We start from the raw sequence: 21674 nt of genomic DNA, 5'->3' as shown, positions 1-21674 counted from the left end.
CAAGAGGCTAAGCCTTAGACATTGATCACTTTATTCTGAAACTGCTTTTCACACTACATGAGTAGGAAAGGGTTTTTGTTTGTTTGGTTTTTTCTCCCAGTAGTAACAAAATTAACAGAAAAAAAATATTAGTGGAATTCCATGGGTGGCACATTCACAATGACTTAATGCTAAGGAAGCTGTTTAAGGCACTCTCACAGAATTCCAAAATAGGTAAAGAATTAAGGGATTCTAGCACAATAACCTCACCTCAACCCCTCCCCTGCCAAGTCAGGGTACTTGGCAAAAATCAAAAACAAAAACAAAAACAAAGCAGTACTACATTGACTCAATCTAAAACATCTTTTTTTTTTTTTTCTTAAAGATATACAAATGGCCTTGGTGAAAATTTCCAGATAATAATGGGTTTTCAGAGCTATGTAGGAAATCTCACCAGTATATTTAATAAATGTTTATTAATTAGCACCTGTATACAAGGCACAAAGCAGGACGTAAGATTTCCAAGTCTGACCACTTATGAAGGGCTCATTAGCCTAACAAAGGGTCAGAGTAACGCCCCCAAAGCATAAGCATCCCCCAGGAGACCTGAGATGCAGGCCAAGGGAAGGCAATTTGCCAGTCAGGAAGCCCATTTGATTCCATGGGTGAGAACTCTTGCAGACAACTCTTTCTCATAACCTCCTATGAAATAAGATTTTTTGTTTTTCTCTAGTTACCTTCTAGCATGTAGAAGATAATGAGTCTCAGCCAGATCCCTAATATCTGAGGATGGGCATTATTAATAGAGCCCTAGCCTGTGACTTATGCAGTCAATAGGGGCTCATGGGGGCTTCAGTTCAATGAGAGTTGAACACCAACTTCGGAATGTACAGCAGGGGTCACTGTGACGGAAGTTTTCTTCCCTGTGTGTCTTCTCTGATGCTGAATAAGGTAGGAAGGTCGGGTGAAGCCTTTTCCACATGTTTTGCACTCAAAGGGTTTCTCACCAGTGTGCACTTTCTGGTGTTCAATAAGGCTTGTAATCCTACTGAAACTTCTCTCACAATCATTGCATTGATAAGACACAGGAGTTTCAATATTTTCCCAATGGCTTTCCACCCTACTCTGACTTTCCCAGTAAGGTTCTGGAACAAAAAAGTCTTTATCCCCAGTATGGGTCCTCTGATGTCTCAGGAGATGGGAGCTACGCCTAAAGGCTTTGGGACACATATTGCACTGGTATGGCTTCTCTCCAGTGTGGATTCTGTGATGTTCAAGGAGGCTGCAGCTCTGGGTGAAGGTTTTCCCACAGTCATCACACTCGTAGGGCTTTTCCCCAGTGTGGGTTCTCTGGTGCTTGATGAGATCTGAGCTGTGACTGAAGGCCTTGCCACATTCTTCACACTCATATGGCTTCTCGCCAGTGTGAACTCTCTGATGAATGATGAGAGCTGAGCTTCCAATGAAGGCTTTGCCACACTCCTCACATTCATAGGGCTTCAATCCAGTGTGGATTCTTTTGTGTTTACTTAGGCCTGAACTCTGAGCAAAACTCTTTCCACATTCACGGCAATAGAACCGCCTGTTTCCAGTGGCACTTTTCTGTGTTGTCTGTGACTTGCCTTCCTGCTCACTGGCTTCTGCACCTGCAGGAATCTGAACAGTCTCTTCACCCAAGTAGCACAGTGTCTGCTCAGGCTTTTGTTCTGTGTAGTCCTCAGCTGGAGGTAAGTCCCTAATCTTAGTCTGCATCTCCTGATCTGAAACACAAATGCCAACAACCGTTAATTATGTGCTGTTGCATAGGAGCATGGTGATGAATGGAGACATGAACTACAAAGGTCTATATAGACACCAAGGTCAAGCATTTAAATGCAGAAATTAGGATGGGACAAAAAGGAGGGTAACAGAAAAGCTAGGGAAACATGAAGACAGGAATGGGGCTGTTGGAAGAAGGGTATAACCAAGAATGGAGGGAGCAGAGGAAAAATAATGAGAACTAAAGACTTCGGTGGATACATAGTGGAGGTAGATGGGAACCTCTAAGTTGTAATAATAGAAAGGCAACACAGACATAAACCTAAATACTGCATTTTCTCTATTGGAGAGAAGTGGAGCTGACCAAGCCTTTGGAGGCCAAAAAGTCATTAGTGAGTCATAGATCTTGGATACTGAGCTACAAGATTTGAAGCTACACTGCTGGATTTGGCTTTGCTTAAGTGATTGTTCTTATGCCCCCGTCCTTCCATTTTGGAGTAAAGAATCATTTAACATGTTCTTAATTTTATAGGAACCAACAGAGACTGGATATTTTTTTAAAGACTCTGAATTTTAAAGTGTTGAGATTTTTAAAAAGACTATGAGATTTTTAAAAATTATACTGTTTTATATTGGGATATTAACGTAAGATCTTGGGGATAAACAAGGAAGGGAAGGTTATGATTTAATAGTGATGTATTTGTATGTCAAGTTGACAAGGGTCAACTAATTTGTGGTTACTTTTTGTCAACTTGACACAAACTAGAGTCACATCTGAAAGGTTATCTCAATTGAGGAACCACCTCCATCAGACTGGTGTGTGGGCAAGGCTGTAGACACTTTCTTGTTTAATCACTGATGTGGGAGGGCCCAGCACACTGTGGAGGGTACCATTCCCTGGGCGGGTAGTTCTTATTGTAAAGACAGCAAGGGAGTAAGCCAGTTTGTGGCACTTCTCAGTGGTCCCTGCATCTGTCCCTGCCCTGAGCTTCCTGCTCTCGTTTCTCTCAACCGTGTCATGAGAATAAACCCTTGATTCCTTCAAAGAGCCATAGTAGTTGGGTCACAGTGTATTTATGATAGCATATTGTGTTTATTATCGAGAGAAAACAAACTAGAATAGATGCAAGAAGGACTGGGCACAGGAAGTCACAGAAACAGGGCAAGTGAAAAGATTTCTGCAGTGTTCACATTTGTCTGTGATAAAGACAAAGGGAGTTAGGGTGAACTGTGCCCTGGCAGTGGCAGGCACACCAGAATAGAGCATCAGCTCTCTGAGACAAAACTGGAGCCACTAACATGCCACCAATGTGTTGTGTGACCTTTGACAAGTCGGATAACCTTCTGTGTCCTTGCCTCTAGGGCTAGGACCTATTATAGCTGGTCTCTAATGTTGCTTCTAATTCTCACACTGTGACCCCATGACCCATTTCTTGTGGAGAGACTCCTCAGCTTTTTCACTAGTCATGGATGGGAATAGGAAGGGGAAGGGAAGGTTTTCTTTCCAGTTAATTGAAGCTATGGTCTCATACATGCTAGGCAAGTGTTCTACCTCTGAGATACACAGCCCCAGTACTCAATCTTTATACAGCATCTCCTCTGAGCCAGAACAACACTAGGATGGGATCTACTTTATCCCACTCATCTTGACTACAGCACTCAGGGGGTGTGCTACTTGGTTTTTGTTAACTTGACACAAACCTGGGCATATCTGGAAAGAAGGGATCTTAATTGAGATGACCCCTCTAGAAGACTGGTCTGTAAGTGAGTCTGTGGGGCATTTTCTTGATGAATTAGAAATGTGGGAAGGCCTAGCTCATGGCAGTGCCTCTCCTGAGCAGGTTGTCCTAGAGTATACAAGAAAACAGGCTGAATAAGCCATGAAAAGCAAACCAGTAAGCAGCACCCTGCTTTGGCTTCTGTTTCTACCTCCAGGTTTCTGCTTTGAGTTAATGTCCTGACTCTGATGTTGGACTCTGATGTGGAACTGTAAGCTGAAATAAACCCTTTCTTCCCCAAGCTGCTTTTAGTCACAGTGTTTTGTCACAGAAATAGAAATCCTAACTGTGACAGAAGACAAAGAATCAAGATTATAAGCATTAAGGAGCTAGTCAACAATAGGCTTTCAAAGTGTGTCTATAATTTCAAACATAATGGGCTCAACAGCTTCTAACAGCCTAACAGGGGAAGTAGGTTCTATTATAGAAAAGACAGCAAGAAGCCTGAGAAGAAATTAGTACCCATCAGTCTTACCCAGGGAAACCAGGCTGCCGGAGTTCTCCTGCATTTCGTCTTTGTAGAGGTTCATCTGACATGAATCCTGCTCTGTCCATCTGGGGGAAAGGGCTGGGGCTACATCTTCCATTTTCAGCAACCCCTAAAAGAATAAAAGTCCACCAAAGAGATGGAACAGGGAATGTCTGGGTTGCATGCTCACAGGCTCACTCATTCCACCCCCAAATGGCAAAGCCTCAAACATGCTATGGGAAGTTTAACAGTAAACAGATCTTGGGATGAATAAGGAAAGTCACATCCCCACCGGGAACTGGGTGGAGAGTGGAGGACAGGGACAGGGATGGAGTGGGAAGAGAGAACACTAGGAGTAAAGGATGTTGAGGAGGGGGACAGCTCTAGCTCACCTGCAACTCTGAAGGGAGCCTGGGAGCTGTCACTCCATCTTCTCCGCAGTGGCCCCCCTGGGTGACTACAACAAAGAGCTCTGGGTGAGACTCACACTAGCAGCCAGCCTCCTCACATTGTAGAACCCAGGTTTAAAAGCTTGACTAATAAATTTATGCAAATACAAGTTTATAAAATATTTTCCTTTCCAAAATACCTGACTGCCACCGGATCCAAAGCTGTTCTCTGAAAGTACACAAAGGCTCTCGGAACCCTGACTATGGCTCATTGAGAAAGCAACTTGATTAGCATGTGTGAGGTCCTGGATTTCATCACATGCACCATCACAAAAAGGAAAAAGACATAAAGCTTAGTAATACTGACCTCTGAGTTCTGAGGACAGGCATCCCAAAGACTCTTGCTTAAGCAGAGGCTCCATGGGCTCCATGTGGCTACTTTCTGAGCCCTGAGCTGATGTCAACAGCACCGCCTTGGAACAAAGGAGCTCTTGCCCATCGTCATCATCTGGAACCTAGAAGTCATTCATTTATTTGTATTTTCCATCTATTTATTAGACATTTTCAAAGTACTTTCAGCTTGACAGTGTCTCAATTCTCAAATTGGTTCTCATTTAACACAAACAACTTCATGAGGGTACAGCTTATCCAGAATCATTCAGCTAACATACAAAACTAAGATGGCAGATCAGGCAGATGTTTCCACAGTCCATTCAACGCTTCCTGTCACACGCATGTGGACTTATGACCCATTTAGGAAAATGGTGATAGAAATGCATTACATGCTAACGTCCTATCAGAACACTGAGGGTGCTGTTTCTAGTTTAGTCTACACAGTGTGGGAAACCACCCAGTACTGTGTGGCATGTACTGTCCTATGCAGGTTTGCTTCTGGATCATCAAGTTAGTTTCTAAGTTCCGTTCTCTTCCACTGCTCAGCATTCCCACCACTTTTACACAGAATGAAGGTCAGAGACTGGTGACTTTTCACTGTTACAAAACTTGGGCAGTAATTCCAAGTCCAGAACTTTGGCTTTGATCACTGGTTAGAAAGCCATGTGTCCCCTGAATATGAAAACACTAAGGGATGCAGAGAGGAAACTGTCTCCTAAAATAGGCCAGAAGGTGGAGGTTAAAACCAGCCCATTTTCTACCAGGAGTTCAAGAGTTTGGATAGGAAAAACCTTTCTAGACGCTAAGAAAACTGGACTTTCCCTCCACTGTCAACGAGAACAACAAAGCAAGGCGGCAGAAGCTCCGCCGCACTGAAGATGCTGTCACGTTGACAAACCAAGAAAACTACAAGTCGTCTGTGCCTAGCATCACTTGCTCCGCCCTGTCCTTGGGTCTCACTCAGCCCACGAGCTAAGAAGTGCATAGCTAACCTGTCACCACTCTGCTCAACACATTCTACCCGAGCTTCACTGGGACTGCGTTCTTCCCAATCCTCGTACTTTCCTTTGTGCTCTTAACTATTCTGAGGGGTCCAGGTCACTTCGCTGGTTGCCTCAGGTTCCCAGTTCAGACCGAGACTTCTCGGGCTCTAAGCAATGCCTCCCTCGGATCTTGCTTGAGGTTTCTGGAAGGCACAGAGCACGGGGCTCAGACCCTAAACCTGTTCCTTCTACCTGTGGAGGTGTCTCGTCCAGCTGCCTCTCCAAGTACTCCAGCAGCGCCACCACCTCCTCCCCGCTGTCGGGGTGCTGCTCGCGCACCCAGGCCTGCAGCTCCCCTGGCAGGATGGTCAGGAACTGCTCCAGCACCAGCAGCTCCAGGATCTGCTCCTTGCTGTGCATATCTGGCCGCAGCCACTGTCTGCAGAGCTCCCGGAGCCGGCTCAGCGCCTGCCGGGGCCCAGCGGCCTCGGGGTAGCGGAAAGCGCGGAAGCGCTGGCGGGAGCGGTCGGGCCCAGGGCTGCCCAGCCAACTGGCCTCCTCTGCCAAGGGGGAGGCCTCTTCCTGTTCCACCTTTATGACCAGTAACTCCATCTGGTCCTCTGCAGAGTGCGAGTCCAGGGTTGTGCTTTCCCTTGATTCTCTAGCCATCCCGCGCCAAGTCGTTCTTCCGTTTCACTGTAGCTCTGAGTTGTATTTCTGCAAAAGACTACTGAGAGGTGGAGATGACTATGAGCCACTTGTAGTTGCAAATGCTCCCCTCCTCCTATGCCCAGGACCCCGGGGAAGCTGCCATGGAACAACTGAGGAGATCCTCTTGTTCAAACGCCTCTGTAGCTTTTCATTCTGTACCATCTCGGGGGACTTAGATATCAACTACGAATATCTGTGAGGGTGTTCTGGAGAGGCTAAACTTAAGTCAGAAGACCCACCGTGACTGTGGGTGGCCTCATTCCACGGGCTCCGGTCCCACACATAAAGGAGAGCGTCCGTGGAACAGCAGCATTCATCTCTGCTGCCTGACTACAGACAGAACGCGAGTCGCTGCCGCCATGTTGAACTGCACGGTCAAACTGCCAACCAAGAGAAGCCCTTGCTAGGCTTGCTCCTGTTGAGGGCTTTGTCATGGCAGCGACAAAGTACCCGACATGACTAGACCCGAGAAGAGAGGCCGCTGCTGTGACACACTTGACCGTGTGTTTCTTATCTATGGACTGGTTTATGGAGAGGAAGGCCAGAGTTTGGAGCTGTAGACTAATGCCCTAGATGGATGTAAGTAAAGTTTAACAGGCCATTCTGGTGAGAGTTGGCAATTCCAGAATGCCAGAAACATGTAAGCAGTGGAAGCCTAGCTGATGGGGTTTCAGAGTGGAATACAGACCTTTTCAGGAATGGGAATAGAATCTGTTTACATTTACATCCTGGCAAGAATCTGGCTGCATTCAGTCCATGCCATGAGAACTTAAGACTGCATTAAAAATATATCAGACTAATTTATTTGGCAGAAAAAATTTACAAACAGGATAGCATTTAGGCCATAGCATGACTAGTATTCACTGCTCTTATTCAAATCAATAAGCAGAGAAACCAAACATATTTGAAAAATGTGGTTTCTTCTGGAAAGGAGTGTGTTCTAGTGTAATGAAATAATGAGGGTGTAGACAGGCAGAGCTTCTGTAATTGTCACACTAGCATTATGAGAGATAAATCCTGTTTTCTACATCTGGAAAATAGGGAAAGCTCTCTGAGAGCAAGAACCCATCCATCCACTCCATTCCAAATCCTAACTTGTGAAATTCATTTAAGGGCTGGAGAGATGGCTCAGAGGTTAAGAGTACTGCCTGCTCTTCCAGAGGTCCTGAGTTCAATCCCCAGCAACCACATGGTGGCTCACAACCATCTGTAATGAGATCTGGTGCCCTCTTCTGGCCTGCAGTCACATATGCTGTATACATAACGAATAAATAAATCTTTAAAAAAAAAAAAAGCTAAGAAAAAAATTAAAAAAAAAAAAAAAGAAATTGATTTAAAAGGGAGAACCTAAACTGAGAACATCACAAGAGTTTACTGATTCAAAATGGCTGCCTTGTGGACGTATGCTGCCCTCCTCCCCCATTAGCCTTAGAGGCACAGGGAGACCACTACAACAATGGTATAAAGGAATCAAGCTACATTTCAAGCAAGAAATACTTGAAAGAATCATCTATGTAGTACTGGTTTTGCAAGCATGAGAGATATGAAAGTAAGGGGATCACGGAGGCTTGCACGATTCCAGAAAGACCCTCCGACTAGGCTGTGTGGTGGTCAGACTTCCTGTAAGACCATTGCATGAAGCTGGGGATTTAGAGCCTAAACTGCAATGGAGATTCCAAAATACAGGAGATGCCAGGATCATGGGTCATCTGCTGAGAAAAGCCAAGGCACAGAATAGAGGTGGAACAGAGCGGTCACTTGTGCTGTAGACATTAGAGTGGAGAGCTAGAGCTGCCCATAGTTGTTAAGCCCATGATCCCATCAGGAGCCCCAGACGTGTAGGACTTGGTGTTTTCCTCCTGAGTTTCAGTCCTGCTTTAGTCCAATCTCTCCCTGCCATGCTCCCATTCCTCATGTTTGGAATAGGAATGTTTACTGTGTACCAGTGTACATTAGAAGCATACTACTTGTATTATTTTACAGGAGCTCAGTTAAGAGATTGCCTGAGTTGCAGAGAAGACTCTGCACTTACATAGTGTTGGGACTGCTAAATACTATATGAACATTTGGAGACAGACAAAAACACATTTTACATTATGAGATGAATGTGACTATAGGGGCCAGGGTTAATATGTTATGATCTAAGTGATGTCTTAATGATCACAAGTTAATCTTGATAACGTGACAGGGTTTAGAATCACTTAGACTCTGTGAGGGCATTTTTAGAGAGCTTTAACTAAGGTAAGAAAACTCACTGTGTATATAGGTAGTACCATTCCATGGGCTAAGTAAGGTCCTAGACCTAATAAAAAGTACAAAGTAGAGCTTCCTGATTACAGACATAATGTGACCAGCCACCCCAGCCTTCTGTCTCTGACTCCCCCCCTATGGTAGACAGTATCTTCAAATAACCCTTCTTTAAGTTGTATTGTTAGGTACTTTGCCAGAGTATTTAGGAAATCTGAACCCTACAATAAGCTCTCCAAAAGATGTTCTGTAAATGGATCTGAACACTTCATACCTCTGAAGAGAAAAATTGAGAGCGGACCTGTAATTCTCACAGTGGGGAGCTAGAGACTCCAGGATCCCTAGATTTGATGGCTAACTCTTGCCTAATTGGTGAGCTCTAGGTTCAGTGAGAGACCTGTCTCAGAAACATAGATAAATAAAAATAAAGGTGGAGAGCAATAGAGGAAGACATTCAATACTGATCTCTGGCTTCCATGTGTAACACATGTGTACCAGTATATACAAGCGCACACACATTTGAACATAAACATACAACACACACACACACACACACACACACACACACACATACTGTAAACTTCAAAACTAAAACATGCTGACTCATCTCCGTGTTCTAAACTTACAGGAAACTTAGAAACCAGAGGAGGTAGTCGACTGGTTAAGAAGGTAAGGACAAAGGCTGCCTCCACAGCACACAGGCAGGCATGCTTGTTTCCCATGGTTGGACAACAGACAGCAGATGGATAAGCGGATGTGCTGGAGATATCTGACCCACGCAGAATGAGTAAAACAAGGTACCCCTCCTTTTCCTTCACTGTGGAATCTCAGAAGCTGTGTTAAATGAGCATTCAGTGGCTGTCCAATGTGCCTCACAAGGGAGCTGAAGTGGGCATAACCCATGCCAAAGAAGGTTGCCTGAGTATCCCACCTGGGTTAGAACATGGGCAGTGAAATAAGACACTTATGGAAGTCCTTCCTCCACCACTATCTGCTGTATGACTTGGAAATGCCACATATTAACCAGTCTCAGTTTTTCACAGCTTCTCAGAACTGAGACCTGGGCTTCCTAAAAGGGATGGAAGACCTGATTCCTTGGAATCAGAAGGATTGAGATTTTAAGCTAGACCTGCCTGCAAAGTTCTCTGAGTACACTGAGATGTCAGTGCACTCCTCTTTACCCATTGGAAGAAGGAGATCAGAATGAGTAAGGCTGGGAGAGTTACTAAGGGAAAAGATATTTCCAAGTCTGTGCCCATTTGAATTTCTCTCTCATTCCAACTTCCTACAGTTCAAGGGACAGCACAGATGACAGATGGAAGTTAAGTAACCTTGACTTAATTGTACTTTTTTCTTTTGGTTTTATAAGGCAGAGTCTCACCCCAGTCCAGGATGGCCTTGAGTTTACCACATAGCCCAAGCTGTCTTGAACTCATGGCAATCTTTCTGACTCCACTTACCAAGAGCTGAGATTACTGGTGTGAACCATCACACCTGGATGAATATTACATAAACTGTTAGAAAATACTTCCTCCTTATTAGCTGTCACAAGAGATCTGGGATACTCCTAATTTTTTTCTCAAGTAAGCAGACCTAAATTTAATCACAACTCTAGATCCAAGAACTCAAGTACAGGTAAAAACACAAGAGCAGACTAAAAGAAAAGCTACGCTACACAAGAGAATCACTGGGAAGCTTTTAAAGCCTCCTGACAGTTGGGCAGCCAAGGTCAACTGGACAAGCTGCTGGGGTGGGCCACAGGCCTCCGTATTTGACAACCTACATGGTGTGATCCAAAGTGCAGCCAAGTGCGAGAACTAAGAAGCTAAAGATAAAGGGTTGTTTTTAAGTATCAGTAGAATAAAGCAATTGATGTGAGAATAATGAAAATGCACATTCTCCCATAAATAAATGGAGTTTTAAACAGGAAGCAAAGGGAAGGCAAGACTATCGTAGATCACAAGAGACAGCAATTCAATACACACCATGCAGTTTAAACAACATCCCAGACTGTAACAAGACATCTGTGGGTCAATCAGGAAAACATGAACACAGGATTAAAGAGCTGCTGTCAATTCTGTTTATTGTGACAGTGCGGCTAGATTAAAGTTCCTATCTCAGCACTGACATGCTTGCAGATAAATGTTGGGATGTCTTGGCCTCCAGTTTGCTGTAAAATGAACCAAAGGAAGAAAAGAAGGGAGGAAGAGGAGGGGAAGGGAGGTAGGGAAGGACAGACGGGGAGAGAGGAAAGTGAAGAGGAGGGAGAGGCAGGAAAACCATTCGTGAAAATGACTCAAAATGACTGCTGCTGATGGGCTGACTACTGCAGTCGAGTTGAAGTTTTTCTCTGACCTGCATTTAAACCTTTCCCAAAATAATCTTAAATATTACACAAAATCCTGTCTTCTCTTTCCTAAATACAGTCCAAAGCATTTCGGTGGGGTCAAGGGAGGTAAGGGTAAACCCGAGATTAAAGGGGGTGGGTGTAGGGAGGAAAATGAACATTGGTACATTCTTAAAAGTCATTTTCAACCACTCATGTTTCATCACTTGTCCTACCTGGAGTCTCAGCCCAACTGGGCAGCGTACAAGGGTAAAGAATCAGGACTGCGTTTGTCAAATAAGCAAACCAAAGACATGGTTTTTAGTCTTTTGTTAAGTTACAAATAGAAAAAAGAATGCTACAGGGATCCCTGTAGGTCCTGAGAATGTTAAAAACTCCAAATTCTCCAAGAAAAAGGAGGCAGATGAAAGGATTATCAAAGATTGCAAGAGATGTCAATTCAAGGACAATGGTAAACTATATATGGTTAATATTAGCCTTGAAAACCTGTAAAAACAACGAAGGATGTTAGTGTGACTCAGTGTCAGATCTACATATCTCTAAATCTACCACCAATTTACCTATCTACCTATCAATCATATCTATCATCCATCCATGCGATCCTTATGCAGGTGAGGATTCTTGCTGAGGGTCAGAAAGCTGGCAGGTCGAAGCACCAAGCAAAACAGCAATGTCAGCTCACACCAGGGTCCTTATGCTTCTTCACTGTTAAGATACCTCTTGCTGCTCCTCCTGTTTCTTAAGCTCCTCCTCCCCCTAAAAAAAGGCATCCCCAAGATTTTAAAACTCTGTGAGTCCGAGCACCACAACACACTACACAAACCACTTTTAATTTTTCCTTTAGGACAGGCTCTTCTCCAGAACGTTTTATTTTCCCTCCTAAAATACAGAAATTATCCATTACAAAGAGAACTGGTAAACAGCACTAAAATTCAAAAGACAACAGCCAGTAGCAAGGCTAGTCACTGAAGAGAAAGTGCTGTCCTAGTTAGAAACAGCAACAGTAATAATAAAAGCATCTTTACACTGTGCAGATTACCCCGTGCCTGGTACTATTTTAAGCACCGTGCACAAATGAAGCCATTTACTCCTCACGACAATCCAGTAAGTTAGGCGATATCGTTATCCCCTAAAATAGCAAAACACAGAAAGGTTAAGGGATTGGGAGAAAGTCACAAAGTAGCAGAGGCCAGAATCCACTAGGCAACCCGACTCCAAAGTTCTGGCTCTTTTCCAGTACCCCAGAATAAAGACCTTGGAACTGACCTTGTCTCCAGGAAAAGCAAAACTGTGCCGTCTCCCATTTTCAAAGCTTAAGTATATGACCCAAGAATCCCATCTCCAAAGGCCCTGAGACTGACCAGACACCCGGAACCGGCCCGAGGCGAGGCGCCGGAGGCCCAGTCGGGCGCTCGGCCCAGGTGGCCACCGAGTTTGTTTTCCCGGCGCCGCTAGGCCGCGGAGGAAGGTGTTCTGTCCCACCCTCACCACCCACAAGCAGCCGGGCCCGCGGTAGGACCGTAGCGAGACGAGACCCAAACCCACCCGCGATCGCAGCACCGCGCAGCACCCCGCAGTCACAAAAGTGTCCGAAAGTCCGACCCTGGGGGGCGGGGCACGGGGCACTTCCGGCCTCTCTAGGCAACAGCGACACTCTATGGTTCGCTTTCCCCCTCTTCTCCCTCCTGTTCGTGGTTGCTTCCGGAAAAAAAAAAAAAAAAAAAAAAATTAAAAAAATATTTTTTTTAACTGAAGTAGAATTACATCACTTTCTCTCCTCCCTTTCCTCCCTCCAGTTCTTTCCAAGTAACCCTCCCATCCCCTCCCACTCTCAAGTTGATAGCCTTTTATTATTGTTACTCATAAATGTGTATAGGTATGTGCATGCACACATATGTAATACATTATATTATTATATAGTAATTATATAATATTATACACACACATTATATATATAAACTCAACCTGCTAAGTCGGTTTTTTTGTTGTGTGTGTATGTATGATTTCAAGGCTGACCATTCTGTATTGGACAACCAATAAGGGGGCTCATCTCTGGGATAGACTAATTCTCCACTTCCCAGCAGTCAACAATTGCCTGTGGTTCTTCGGTTAGGGGTGGCACCCTGTGAAATTTTACCCCCCTTGAAAGTTAACGTGTCTGTTGTTCCTGTCGTGTGTATGCAGCCATTTCTAGGAGGAACCGTTTCACAGCGGACTTCGGGTATTCTGGCTCTTAACCGTCTTTTTTTGGCTTCTCTTCCTCCACGTCCTCTGAGCCATAGATGCAGGAGCTGCGATGTAGATGTATCTGTCGATCTCTGCCTTGTGTCCAGTTGCGTTTTCCTGTGATGATCTCTGTTGTAAAGAGAGGCGTCTGATGAGGGGCGGTAGCTACATTTATCTAGGAAAGATGGCTCTAGCACCAAGAGACTTTCAAAACAGGATTTTCCCAAGGACAACTACGGGAAGATAGGAAAATAATGACTCCTTGTACAGCCTGACATCTCTGTAAATAGAAAAAAGCAAAAAGAAAATGATATTTGCTTGTATCATCACAAAGAAGTCCTTAAGGAATTGCATCAGAAAATTATGCAAATGTTTAGAAACTGGAGGAAAAGGGGACATAAAGATGAGGGGAATGTGTTTTTTTTTTTTAAATTTTACAACTAGTTGCATTTTCTGATTAAAATATTAATTATAAATACATAACTTTTTTTTTTTTTTTTTTTGGTTTTTCGAGACAGGGTTTCTCTGTGTAGCTTTGCGCCTTTTCCTGGAACTCACTTGGTAGCCCAGGCTGGCCTCGAACTCACAGAGATCCGCCTGGCTCTGCCTCCCGAGTGCTGGGATTAAAGGCGTGCACCACCACCGCCCGGCATAATACATAACATTTTTAAGGACCATTCTGAATGACTTTTATATTAAATCCAAGATAATATAATCTTCAAATTGTCATAATTAGCAAATTTAGGTTTAAGATACTAAATTTAAAAAATTGATAATTACATTTTTCATAACCAACCCAAATAAGAAAACATCACCTTAAAAAGGCAACCATTACAGTAGCAAGAAAATATAAATGGAAATGTAAGGCTTTATTTATTAAGGATAGATAGTTAAGAGCCAGCTATGTGGGCTCATATCCCAGCACATGAGAAGCTGAGGAAGGAGAATCACTTCAAGTAACAGGTTCAAGTTCCAGGCCAGCTCGCTCCACATTGTGAGTCCTGGATTAGTATGAGATCCATCCTCATAAAACAAAACAACCCCACTGATGATCATGCAAGCAACCATAATTAAACTCAGCGGGTCACACACACAAAGACATCAAGGTAGAGAGGCCTTGGGAAAAAGGATTTCAGTGGGAGATGATTTCATTGAGGAAGGGGGAGGGTGATGAGAGGTGAAGATGATCAAAACTCACTATATGTGCATGAAATTGTCCTATAATAATAGAATTTTAAACCATAAAAGTATATACCTAATGAAAGATACTCCTACCAAATAATGAAAGATAATATACCATATCTGTGTATTTGAGAATTCAACATCACTAGGGTGTTATTATTTCCTAAGTTAATACAGAAATTCTATGCAGAGTGCTTGCTTCAGTACCATATCCTAAAATTAGACAGATACACAGATTATTATGGCCACTGTACAAGGATGACATGCAAATTCATAAAATATTCCATATTCTTAAAAAAAAATCAATCCAGAGTCAATAGAAATCCCAATCCTGTGTATCCAATTGGTCTACTTTAAATTCTTATGGAATGAGAGTCATGAATATGCAATTAAATTCTTGAGCAAATGGAAGTAATGCAAAACTTGCTTTGCCTGAAATAAAGATTGGTTTAAAATGCAAAGGAGTTCCAACACTGTAATACAGACACCACTAAAGACAAGGAGATCTGTGGAGCAGCACTGAGCATGGGGGAACAAACACGTATGTGCAGATGTTCAACACACGGCAAAAGTGGCATTCTAACTCACTGGAGAAGAAGGAGCCACTTGGCAAATAGATGACATTTCGGTAGCTAAGGGAAGGAAAAAAATATAATTGGGTTTTACTTAACATGTCACACAAAGATCAATTCCACAGTAAAGTTAAAAAAAAACTTTCATTTTTTTTAAAACATATAGGATTGCTTCTTTATGAACTCTAAGCAGGGTTTCTCTTAAACTAAATGTAGTGGTGTGAAGGAGATGACCTCCACAAGTGCCTGCATTTGAATACCTGGTGGATGTTGAGGGAGGATTAGGAGGTTTGACCTTCCAGGGAAGAGTATGTCACTGGGGCTGGGCTTTGAGGGTCAAAAGATTCCTGTCCTTTTGAGTTAGCTCTCTCTGCTTCCTGTGAATGGAGATGTGGATGCAGATGTGAGTATTCACCTGAGGCTCTGGCACCTATTGCCATGTTCGCCATGATGGTGATGGACTGTTATCTTTCTAGAACTGTAAGCTCCAAATAAACTTTTTCTCCTGTAAGTTGCCTTGGTCATGGTGTCTATCATAGCAATAGAGAAGTAACTGAGACACTGGACAAAATACAAATTAAAGAAAAAAAAAGTCTTACCTCATTAGAAATTAGAACTACGTATATAGAAATAGAAATGCCAGAAGCTAGTAGGAAAAACAGTTGAAAGACTGGGAGAATCTATTTGGGACACACAGTATCAAGAAAAGAGCATTACATTGAATATATAATGAATATATGCACATAAATATAAAAATCATAGCCAAATGGGGAAAATGGATAAGATAAGAAAAATGGGTATGTTCAGGCTATTCACAGAGTAGAAAATTTTGAATGGCTATATTGCTGCATCTAGAACCTGAATAAGCAAACCAGGCCTGGTACTTCCTACTTAGAGATTAATGTACATGATACAGTGATTGCTTTGCTTTGGAAGAGATGGTCTGGTATGTCCCAGATGACATATCTCAGGTCTTAACTTAGGTGGGTGGCACCTGTGTCTTCACTGGAAATATCTCTGCCCTATAGCAAATATATTTTTATCAGGACCTTCAGTATATCACATTTTGCTCACATTTTCTGAGAGATTTATCATCAATAGTAAGAACAAACACAACACATTTAAATTGTCCTGTAGGCTGTCTCTGACTCTGTTAGCTGCTTTTATGACCCTTTCCTCCAAGTGGGTTGCCTCATCCAGCCTTAATAGGAGAGGAGGTGCCTAGTCTTACTACAACTTGATATGCCATGGCTGGCTGATATACATGGGAGGCTTGCCATTTTCTGAAGAGGAAGGAGGAGGAGTGAGGGAGGGTGGTGCTGGGAGAGGAATGGGAGGAGAGGAGGGAGGGAGGGATGGAAAGAGGGAGGGTGGAAGGGCCGGAGGGTGGGAGGGGAAAATATGATAGGGCCTGGAAAAAAATTAATTATTAATAAAAACATTGTCCTGTTACTCCAGGTCCTTCTCACTATAATATGAGGCATAGAAGAGGAACTGTCTTAGTCACTGTTCTATTGCTGTACAGAGAGAGACACCATGTCCACAGCAACTGTTATAAAAGAAAAAAATTCATTGGGGCTTCCTTACAGTTTCAGAGGTTTAGTCCATTATTATCATGGCAGGAAGCATGGCACCATGCAGGCAGACATGGTGCTGGAGAAGTAGCTGAGAGTTCCACATCCAGATCAGCAGGAAGCAGGAAGAGGAAGACACTGGGACTGTCTTGGGCCTTTGAAACCTTACAGCCCATGCCCAGTGACATACTTCCTCCAACAAAGCCCCTCCTACTCCAGCAAGGCCACACCTCCTAATCCCTGTCAAGTAGTGCTTGATGAAGTCCCTGATGAAGAAGCATTCAAATCTATGAGCCTATGTTGGCCATTCTTATTCAAACCACCACAGGAACTCTGGGAAACAGAAACTAAAATTTTGCCCATCTTTTGCAAATATGAATTTCTTATTCACCTTTCCAAAAGAGATAGGAGAATGCAATTGCAAATTCAACAACTGCATATTATATACGTGAGGTCCTACTAGTCTGTTTTTTAGAAAACATACCCCATCTGGCATTACAGCTTTGACTGGGGCAACTGCTTTGTTTGGTTTGCAGTTCTTAACTATCATCCCCTAGGATCTGTCTGGTTTTGAGAGGATAGGTAGCTGAGAAAAAGGGGGGGAGGGGATGATGAGGACAACTTTGCATCCCCAATTAACATTTCCATTGGTGAATATTCATTACACAGGACATTGGATTGTATAAAGACATTTCTCATACAACTATATATTGTACTTTGAGTATAGCCCTCCACAAGTCCCTTTCCCCCCTCCCTGCATCTGCATTTAATATTGTTCCTCTAGACCAATGGTTCTCAACCTTCCAAATGCTGTGGTGACCCTTTAATACAGTTCCTCATGTTGTGGTGATCCCCTAATCATAAAATTATTTTCATTGCTACTTCCTAACTGTAATTTTGCTACTGTTATGAATCATAATGTAAATATCTGTGTTTTCCGATGGTCTTAGGCGACCCCTGTGAAAGGGTCATTCAACCCCTAAAGGGGTTGCAATCCACACGTTGAGAACCGCTGCTATAGAATTTTGCTTCTACTTTTGTGTCATAAGCACATACATGATTTTGTGTGTTTATATGAAATCTAGGAATTACAAATGAAAGCATGCAATATTTGTCTTTCTGAAACTGAATTAATTTGCTTAGTATGATTATCACCAATTGTATCTATTTTTCTGTAAATGATAAACTTTGTTCTTTATGATTGAAAAAAATTCTATTGTGCATATATATTACATTTTTAACATACTTCTCTGTTGAATAGATGCCCAGGTTGGTTCTAGAACTTGGCTATTGTGAATAGTGATGTAATAAACATTGATATGCAATTATCTCTGTGTTATATTGAGCTGGAGTCATTTGGATAATAGAATGGTATAACTGGGTCATATGGTACATCTGTGTATAACTTTCTGGAGAACCTCCATACTGGTTTCCATAGTGGCTGGACTGGTTTTCATTTCCACCAGCAGTGATTAAGGTCTGTTTTTTTCAGCATCCTCACCAGTATTTGTTGTTGTTGTTTTTTCTTAATGTCATTCTGACTGGAGTAAAATGGAATCTCATTCTAGTTTTAATTTGTATTTTCTGATGTCTAGCAAGATTGAGTTTTCATTTGTTTACTGGACATTTCTATTTCAATTTTTAAGAACTATTGATTTCACTAGCTTATTTATTGATTGGGTTGTTAGATGTAGTTTCTCAAATTCTTTGCATATTCTCGATATTAATCTTGTCAATGATATAGCTAATGAAAATTTTTCTCCCATTCTATATGCTGTCTTTTTACTCACTTAAATTCCTTTGCTGTAAAGACACATTTTAATTTCTTTAGACACCATTTGTGAATTGTTGGCATTTATACCTAGAAGACTGGAATCACCTTCAGAAATTCCTTGCCTATGAAGCATTTCTCTTACTTTTCCCTCTAAGAGTTTCAGAGTTTCAGGCCTTCCAACAAGGTCTTTGGTTCATTCAGGGTTGGTTTTTGTACAAGATCATCAATAAGGATCTGTTTTTATTCTCTTACATATGGATATTCAGTGTTGAGATTACATAAACATCAGGCTGAAGCAAAATGTTGAAAACAGTCTTTAGGGAGAAATAATGAGCACCTGAAGGATAAAACCCAGTGTAAATGACTTCTTCCTTTTTATTTTCGCTTTTTTTTTTTTTTTTATGTGTATGAGTATTTTGCCTGCATGTATGTCTGTTCATCATGTGAATGCCTGGCACTGGAGAAAGCCAGAAGAGGGTGCTGGAGCTCCTGCAACTGGAGTTACGGGTGGCTGAGAGCTGCCATGTAGGTGCTGAGAACCAAACCTAGGGCTTTGGCAAGAGGAGTAAATGATAACTATTGAGCCATCTCTCCATCACCTATTTCTGGAAATTTCTAAAAAAAAAAATAGTTAATATACAGAGGCTGAAGACATAGTTCAGTAGGTGGAGTTCATCCTTAACATGTGCAGAGCCCTGGATTCAGTCCCCAACACCACCTAAACAGCATGGTGGCACATGTCAGTAATCCCAGCACTTGGGAGACAGAGGCAGGAATTCAAGGTCATCTTTGTCTACATATTGAGTCTGAGGCCAGCCTAGGATATCAAAAGGAATTTCATATATAAAGAAGAGGTCCAAGGGCATAAAGTCAAAGAAATACTGAAAAAATATTGTAGATGTGTGTCATGATTTTCATAATAAAACTATTGATTTCCTGATTTTGCTTGTGATGTCTGCAAAGTTTAAAACATATGACATGGTTTTTCCACTCTGCATTTGGTACTGATGTTTATAATTTTGATTTATTTTCCATACATATGATCTTCCAAATAGTATTTTATTTATTTATTTTATTTTGTATTATAACATACATGAGAATGAGGGACTTGTGTTCGTGATTATTATATACAGCCCAAGAACAAATCTTTAGCATAATACTATATTGAACAGACTTTGAATAACTAATAAAACTTAAAAATAAATTAATGGCATAAACTTGTAATTCCCACATTTGGGAGGCAGAAGCAGGAGGATCGGGAGTTCAAGGCCATCCTAGGCTGAACAGTGGGTTTGAGGTCAGACTGAACTATATGAGACTCTGTTTCAAAAATGAAAATACATCAGTTTAAGCTTTTGCCATATTATCTGTTCCCTCTTTCTGTCGTTACTACCCTGATCCCACTTGCATTATTTTCATTGAGGATTCTATTGCAGTCTCTTTACTGATCTCCCTGCTCATATTCTTACTTCCTTAGAGTCTGTCTCCTACAAAACTGCTGCAATGACATTTCTAGGGGCAAATTTAATCATATTGCCCAGATTCCTCTGTTAGGGATACAGGGAAAATAAGTGTTGGTGCTCTTTGCCACAGATTCTACCTTCTAGTCATGCAGACTGCTCAACTCTTTGGATGCATCAAGTATCTCAACACACTGTGGTAGATAAAAATGACTTAACTTCCCCAAACAATGCTTAAGAGTTTGAAGTATTGTTAAATCACTACCAATACTGCAAAAGCACCATTAAAATTCAACAACAGGGCTTTATTATTACCACTTCTTTTAATAATTTTTTCTTTAAGTAAGCGGAGATTTTCAAAGTTGGGTGCTATTTGACTCACTAATTATATATAAAAAAGTGTTTTCACAATTTAAAGTAATTTTCACTAATTAAAGCTGTTTTCTCGTTCCCTTTGGTCCTAGCTGCCCTGAGCAAGGACTATTAGCCACAGCCAGCAGAACTGATCTAACACCAAATCCACCTGCTTTACGCTCTGCAAAGGTGCCTTAAGGAAACTACATGCCAACTTTAGCTGCTTGCTGTGAAAACGTAATTCCAGTTCAGAAGGCACTATTCAGCTGTGACTGTTTAGTTGATGCAGCAGATTTTTAAGCATCACACGCCTTGGTGAACTCTGGTAGCCATTTTCACCCAGGCAGAGGGCAAGCGCTTTCTCTGGTGACCCAACAAAAGGACCATCCTGTTATTGGTGCAAACAGTTCTTGCATCAAAACACCATTACATCGTTCTGGCTATAAAGCAGGCCGTTCAGCTTCCTGTTTCTGTCAGCCAGGAAATACCCCCTCATACACTTTCATGGGATTATCTGTTTGTAGGGCCCTGCTTGCCCTGTTGTCCACGTGACTGCAGACTTAGGACCATGATTGAAGACTTTCAGGTGCCATTTCAGGATCCGCGATAAGAAATGGCAAAGGCTGGCCATAAGTATTTCTATTACTCTCACACGTGTGGCTTCAACCTTGATGGGGGATGAGTATCATCAAGTTTTAGACGGAACCTACTTAAATGATTATCATACCTATTTGCAGAGTTGAGCAGGGACTGATGTAGAGACATACGAAATGAAGGCAGAGATGGCAGGCTTTTACCGTGGGTTAAGGGACCTCGTGAGTCCAGTGAAGACTACTTTTCAGCAAGGCAGTTTCTACGCTACCTGCTAGGCACACAGGGAATTTACTCCTCTGATCGACTTACAAATATTTATTCTAATTCATTTAATTCTCGAATGCAAGTCAGTCCTTCACAGTTACTTGCCTACACACTCTTCTTCTAGAGTTTGAGATTCCAGAAGAGAAATACAGAAGGATTTAGGAGAAAAAAAAACCCCAAACAAACAAACAAACAAACAACAACAAAAACCCAAAGAGGAAAAAGTTTGTTTTCGTTCGCCGCCTCTCTTCACACTGTCAACTGGAGTCCAGGCTGGGGACAGATTCGCCTCCGGAACTAAAGGGTAAGAGATACAGGTGGGGAACCAGCAGTCCCTTCCGGTCCTCTTTTTGTTTCCGTGCCCACAGCAGCGCCCCTTCGACATCAGCCTCCGACAGTGGGGCTGCGATCTGAGGCCCAAGCCTGGTAGCTGCGGGTCACCGCGGGGTGAAAGTCTTGTAATTCCCAGAGAAAGGCCGCTTTTAGAAAGAGGGAAGGAAGGCTTCCTCGGCGCCTGGCCTCAGGACCAATGACGCACTTCCCGTCTTTGTGGCGGTCAGCTGCTCCGGAGCTGGGACGTTGAGTCTGGGCTGCTTTGCCGAATCTCAGGCTTCCAGGAG

At 42.5% G+C, this 21674-nt stretch overlaps 1 protein-coding gene, 1 long non-coding RNA gene and 1 other non-coding gene across 6 annotated transcripts; 2 read left to right on the top strand and 1 right to left on the bottom strand.

The window, feature by feature from the left end:
• Positions 1-14: 14 nt before the first annotated feature.
• Positions 15-12695, bottom strand: LOC131911371 (zinc finger protein with KRAB and SCAN domains 3). Of its 4 annotated transcripts, none has more exons than XM_059263349.1 (6): positions 12600-12695; positions 6002-6479; positions 4741-4888; positions 4377-4441; positions 3991-4114; positions 15-1739 (listed from the first exon to the last, which is right to left on the bottom strand). In XM_059263349.1, exons 2-6 carry the CDS (start codon positions 6416-6418, stop codon positions 832-834), a joined length of 1662 nt encoding a protein of 553 aa, XP_059119332.1. In that variant the 5' UTR covers positions 6419-6479; positions 12600-12695; the 3' UTR covers positions 15-831. The 4 variants fall into 4 exon arrangements, with proteins under 4 accessions (XP_059119332.1, XP_059119335.1, XP_059119333.1 ...); XM_059263352.1 differs by having other exon boundaries at positions 6002-6476; positions 12600-12669; XM_059263350.1 differs by lacking the exon at positions 12600-12695 and adding an exon at positions 12321-12552.
• Positions 6123-21258, top strand: LOC131911375 (uncharacterized). The gene is made up of 3 exons (XR_009379347.1): positions 6123-7039; positions 9336-9376; positions 20307-21258. It is a non-coding gene; the product is annotated as an uncharacterized LOC131911375 (long non-coding RNA).
• LOC131912111 (U6 spliceosomal RNA) lies at positions 14653-14755 on the top strand. Its single transcript, XR_009379523.1, has one exon. It is a non-coding gene; the product is annotated as a U6 spliceosomal RNA (small nuclear RNA).
• Positions 21259-21674: the final 416 nt, after the last annotated feature.

This window comes from Peromyscus eremicus, chromosome 5, assembly GCF_949786415.1.
Source record: "Peromyscus eremicus chromosome 5, PerEre_H2_v1, whole genome shotgun sequence".
Classification (NCBI taxonomy): Eukaryota; Metazoa; Chordata; class Mammalia; order Rodentia; family Cricetidae; genus Peromyscus; species Peromyscus eremicus.
Note: the sequence above shows the minus strand (reverse complement) of the source record. Positions and strands in the feature narration are given on the sequence as shown.

Coding starts and splice junctions, on each gene's coding strand:
- LOC131911371 (XM_059263349.1), bottom strand. CDS start 6,418: ATGGCTAGAGAATCAAGGGAAAGCACAACCCTGGACTCGCACTCTGCA. Junction 4,889..6,001: donor TGGACGAGACACCTCCACAG/GTAGAAGGAACA, acceptor AATGACTTCTAG/GTTCCAGATGATGACGATGG. Junction 4,442..4,740: donor CCTGTCCTCAGAACTCAGAG/GTCAGTATTACT, acceptor TCTTTGTTGTAG/TCACCCAGGGGGGCCACTGC.